General features: G+C 42.6%; 1 protein-coding gene and 1 pseudogene across 1 annotated transcript in view; both read left to right on the top strand.

Moving 5' to 3' along the window:
• Positions 1-466: 466 nt before the first annotated feature.
• The window catches only part of LOC124623149, a 219346-nt gene continuing 213812 nt past the window's right edge, over positions 467-6000 (top strand). The window contains exon 1 of the mRNA XM_047148940.1: positions 467-487. Coding sequence (XP_047004896.1) covers positions 482-487 — 6 coding nt within the window. The 5' untranslated portion in view covers positions 467-481. The remainder of the gene's footprint in view (positions 488-6000) is intronic.
• Positions 2182-2299, top strand: LOC124623234 (annotated as a pseudogene).

Genomic DNA, 6000 nt, shown 5'->3' with positions numbered 1-6000 from the left:
TTTTCCTTTTGTCACCGTCATAACTTCTCCCTAAAAATTATCACACGTACTCAGTTTTCTCTGCCAGTGAAACACAGGCCATCAGCCTCACACAAGCACACCTACTCCTCTGTTCGTATCTGAGCTGATCATGCCACCTTTTTTCCCCTCTCTTCATTATTTGTAGTGTTGTGATGTTCCTCTCTCTCTTTCTCCCCCACCGCCCTCAGCTTAAATCTATCTGATTGTAATATTTGTTGTTTTAGGTTTCATGAACTAAGTTAAACTCCAGCTTTTTTGTTCTTTTCTTTTTTAAGATATTCTTAACGAATTTTCACTATACACTTCGTGAATCATTATTTACAAAAAAAATTGTTGTTGTTGTTGTGGTCTTCAGTCCTAAGACTGCTCGTTTGATGCAGCTCTCCGCACCACTCTATCCTGTGCAAGCATCTTCATCTCCGAGTAGCTACTGCAACCTACAGCGTTCTGAATCTGAATTATGAGGGTATGAATAAATGTCGCCACTATAAACTGCTCAAGAAGTGGTTATACCATAATAATAAGAACAGAAATCACATATCATGTACACGGTATCTTTAGATAGTTAGGTCGCACTTATTTTAGTGGATGAACATCATATTTGATGCTAGTGCACTGTTTTGGGTTGACAACACTGCAAGAGTAACCTTTGCGTTAACCGATGCTCTGACAAAAGATTTTTTTGTGGCTTGCATCTGGTAGACAAAACGGTACATGATTCACGTCTCCTTCTTCCTTGCATAAATCACGTAATGGACGTTCCTAGAATACTTTAAGGAAGAGTTGAGTTATGAATTTGCCTTGATTTAAGCGCATGCGTGGTACTCGTTGTTATTGACCGTCTATTCCTGTTCCAGTCAGTAAACCAAGTGGATGACGCTAATTTAGCCAGCAGCTGGACGTGTTGTACTCGTTTTGCTATCTCGGTCAAATCTCATTGCGTCTACCAGTCATTTCTTGACTTTTGATCCATTGCGCTCAGCGTTCCTTCAGAGGGCAATCTATCATTTAGGATTTCACGTAAGTTCTTGCTTTGCTAAGCTGTCTACTACTTCATTCCAGCTTCCCTGTTTAGAAGGACTTCTTTAGTAATAGCTGCAATTACAGGCGACACACTTTTTATCCCTTTTGTTTTTAAGGCTCTTTCTTCTACACTCAGAGAACTGGTTAATATCACCATACAGCTTCGTATGCAAGATCTGCCGTATTTTATGGCTTCCTGTAATAGATTTTTGCTGCATTATTTAGAGACTATAGGGCTTGATAATTTTCTGCGGACTTGCATACTGCACACCCTACTTTGTTGCCGTCGATGGTTTTCGATCTGTACGTATAAATCTTTGATGGCTCAAATGGTTCAAATGGCTCTGAGCACTATGGGACTTAACATCTATGGTCATCAGTCCCCTAGAACTTAGAACTACTTAAACCTAACTAACCTAAGGACATCACACAACACCCAGCCATCACGAGGCAGAGAAAATCCCTGACCCCGCCGGGAATCGAACCCGGGAACCCGGGCGTGGGAAGCGAGAACGCTACCTCACGACCACGAGATGCGGAATCTTTGATGAATTCAGGAAGATAGTACTGAGCAAAATGCTGATTTCAGTCTTCACATTTAGAGATTGTTTATACTGTATGAAATATGTTCATACTGTATGAAATTATGAAAGATTAATACATTTTCTTCTCTGAAGATGAATGGGACTAGGAATTCTGGTAAGATATCGTATTTCTGTGTTTTATTTTCATACAAGGTCCACCTTTGAAGATATTTCATAATCAGTGGTTTTCTTCTATTTCCAGAGAAATATTTAAATTTTGCGATGTCTGGCAGATATTTCGTTATGCCATTGATTGTCCTTTCTGCGGGCTTCGATTCAAAATGAACTCATTCACGAGTTTTTCCATTGTGATGCGCAGTCGGGCTACTCCTACCTCAACAACGAGAGCATTGGTAGGTGTGGATAGCATGGGTCAAAGCATATTTGAATACAGCGATCATGAAGTTTGTTCAGCTTCGATATCGAAATTCCTGCCCCCATGGTAAAACACACACCCATAATCGAAGACTGCTCTCAATACATTCATCCTTGTTTCTATCTCAGAAGAAATATCATTTATATGAGGTAAATTCATCCTTGTTTCTGTCTTAGAGTCAACGGCCTTGCCGCAGTGGTAACACCGGTTCCCGTCAGATCACCAAAGTTAAGCGCTGTCGGGCTGGGCTAGCAGTTGGATGGGGGACCATCCAATCTGCCGAGCGCTGTTGACAAGCGGGGTGGAATCAGCCCTCGTGAGAGAAACTGAGGAGCTACTTGATTGAGAAGTAGCGGCTCCGGTCTCGAAAACTGACATACGGCTGGGAGAGCAGTGTGCTGAGCACATGGCCCTCCACATCCGCATCCAGCGACGCCTGTGGGCTGAGGATGACACGGCGGCCGGTCGGTACCGTTGGGCCTTCATGGCCTATTTGGGTGGAGCTTTGTTTATTTTCAGAGTAAGTTCTGTCTTAGAAGGAATATCATTTATGTGAGGTCTCCACGTTACTCTCGAATCAATTCTCATGCTTGGAAACTTAGCTGGACTCCTGAGTGGAATATTTATTTCATCAACTCTCATACTATCCAGATAATGTGGAACTCATCTTCGTGTGAAAATATCGATGATTTTTCTGTGGTTGCCTCCGGGTTATTCTCTTTCAACCAAATTCTAAGATCTGATACAGCACGGTCCATATTTTTTTTCTACAGAAGAATAACCTTAATAAAGGCAAGCATCATGAACGATCTGTAAGCTGGATACTCTTGACGCAAAACACTTTTCAAGGTCTCGCGTATACACTCTGTACCGGAGAGGTATCAGTATGTTTCCCTGAGGGAGACCATTCTCGACTACCGGAGGGCCGATGGCATTTCCATTGTACTTAACATAGATTCTTCTTTCTGAATGCAAATAACCAATTACACAGATTAGTTTCAGAGGTAAACCGATGGATACAAGATTCTTCCAGTGCTGTGATTTTCACATTTTCATAAGTCGCAGCTATATCAATGAATACCGAAGAAAAGGAAACATTTGTTGACGGTAGGGTTGTGTCATACACTAATATAAGTCTTTTTGTAACATCTTATAACCTAACCACACACTTCGGTACAGTCGTAACCCACGTAATCTACTGTTTTGTTAAGGACAGAAAGGGCATCACTTCCTAAGAGTAAATACTAACAGGACGAATGGTTGTAGATTATAACTTTATCATTGTTCAATAAATACTTTAACTGAAAGACAACGACAGATCTTAGTATCGTGACTATTTTTGTATAGGTAGCAAAGTTCATAATCACGTTCTTCACATGTGGTGAGGAAATATGACTTCTCCGAATTCCGCGTCGATATTCCTGTTATTTAGGTGAAACAGCTTTACGAGTACAGTTTGGTCACCTTGCACTAACCCATGTTGACTGACTGCATCTGTAATGCACACTGATTATTGTGTTTCAACCCTACTTGGCCATACCAGTGCTGGCGCCTAACGGCAAGTCGTGACACTAACACTACTCACAACCCAAATCGTGGAGCACACAGCCTGGATACCCTACTGTAAAGATTTTTCCGTCTACACTGTCTGAAACAGTTGAAGTTTGAATATACGAGGGTTATTCCAAAAGTAAGGTCCGGTTATAAAAAAAAAATCAAAACTAAAATGTTTTTTCAAAACAATTGTTTTATTTACATTCCTTACATCTTTATCTATTTTTCTACATAACTTCCACACTTATTTAAACATTTGTCACATCGTTCAACAAGCTTTTGAATGCCCATGTTATAGAAATCGGCCGCCTGTGACGATAACCAGTCCTTAACTGCTTCTTTCACTTCATCTGTGTCGAAGCGCTTGCCGCCGAGAAACTCCTTTAAGTAACGGAACAGGTGGAAATCACTTGGCGCCAGGTCCGGACTGTAAGGAGGATGGTCCATCTGTTCCCATCCAAATTTCTTGATCAGAGCTTGCGTTTCATTTGCAGTGTGGGGTCTGGCATTGTCATGCAACAACAAGATTCCAGACGACAAAAGACCACGTCGCTTATTCTGGATTGCACGTCGAAGTTTAGTCAGGGTAGCGCAGTAGGCGGCTTTATTAATCGTTGTTCCTCTCTCCATAAAGTCGACTAACAATACTCCACGTCTATCCCAGAACACAGTCGCCATAACCTTACGTGTTGAGATTGTCTGCTTTGCCTTGACCTTGACTGGCGATGACGTGTGACGCCATTGCATTGACTGACGTTTAGACTCTGGAGTGATGTGAGAAACCCATGTCTCATCCCCTGTGACAACATTGTCTAAAAGACTGTCACCTTCCTTATGATATCGCTCCAAAAAATCAAGAGCAAAAGCCATTCTTTTCATTCGTTGGGGCTCAGTAAGCAGCCTGGGAACCCAACGGGCACACAATTTGTGAAACTTCAAATGTTCAGACACAATTCTGTACAAAGTTGTTCTACTCACATTCGGAAAATGCATGTCTACGTCTGTAATAGTGAATCGGCGATCTTCACGAATTTTTTTGTCAACCGCATTGACCAAATCGTCTGAAGTCACTGATGGTCTGCCACACCGTGGTTCATCGTGCACATTATCCCGTCCTTCATTAAAAGCTCGCACCCACTTGCGCACTTTACTGTCGCTCATTATGTTAGGACCGTATACTTCAGTAATCTGCCGATGGATTTCCGCCGCTGAATTGTTTCTTGCAGACAAAAACCGTATCACTGCCCTTACTTCACAATCGGCAGGCTGATCAATTGTCTTAAACATTGTAAAGTGACACTGTGAACTACACTCAGCAACAGTAACAAAGCGAATGGCGGCGTTTGACGCGCAAGGCTTGCCGGGAGTCGGCGCGCATGCGTGTTTTGTCATTGGCGCCAAATTTCAATAGTTACGGCGAATCGGACCTTACTTTTGGAATAACCCTCGTAATAACACTGTACAGAGAAAGTCAATACAAAGGAAACGAACTTGCAGCCAGTATTGCGGAAAGGAATGAGGAAGTAGATAAAGAATTTGATAGAGCACTGAAATACTCATATCAAAAGAAGGCGCCTGAAGTAGCTGACTTACCATTAGAACTGTTGAGATTCTTGAGAAAGATGGCAAAGCTGTTCCGTCTAGTAGGCGAGATTATTGTTCTCAGACTCTAAGAAAATGTAACTATTCCAATGAAGGCAGCGAAAGGTACCAATCAACCGAATCATCAATTTATGAGTCTTGACTTCAAAATGTTGAAAGAATTATTTACAAAAGAATGGAGAGACTGGTAGAAGCAGACGTCAGGGCAGCTTAGTTTGAGTTCCAGAGAAATACTCATCGTCTGTCCTGTTACTCGCGAGTCTGATTTTATTCCTGGCGTAGAAGCAACGTCAGTGAAGTAACTGTTGTGGCCTCTTGAACTAAGAGCGGTAAACAATATACATACATCAAAAAAAGTTTTGCATCACTCCGGTTCCCAGAACTCCTGAAGATAGACGTTGACTGTGGATATTGTATCACAGACACAGTCTCTTTGACTGTTCAGAGATGTCACTATACCCGCCCAAAGATGTAGACAGCCACGCATCGCCTATTAGACGGAGGGGCTCCGACAGCCGATCAGTTCCAGTCATTCCACGAGGAAGGAAGTATGTTGTTCGGACATGGAGGAGATACAGAGAGACAGGAACTGTCGATGACATGCCTCGCTCAGGCCGCTCGAGGGCTACAGCTGCAGTGGATGACCGCTATCTACGGATTATGACTCGGAGGAACCATGACAGCAACGCCATCGTGTTGAATAAAGCTTTTCGTGCATCCACAGGACGTCATGTTACGACTGAAAGTGTGCGCAATAGGCTGTACGATGTGCAACTTCACACCCGAAGGCCATGGTGAGCTCCATCTTTGCAACCACAACACCCTGCAGCGCGGTACAGA

The sequence above is a fragment of the Schistocerca americana genome, chromosome 7, assembly GCF_021461395.2.
Source record: "Schistocerca americana isolate TAMUIC-IGC-003095 chromosome 7, iqSchAmer2.1, whole genome shotgun sequence".
Lineage (NCBI taxonomy): Eukaryota > Metazoa > Arthropoda > Insecta > Orthoptera > Acrididae > Schistocerca > Schistocerca americana.
This window is presented reverse-complemented; position numbering and strand designations above follow the sequence as displayed.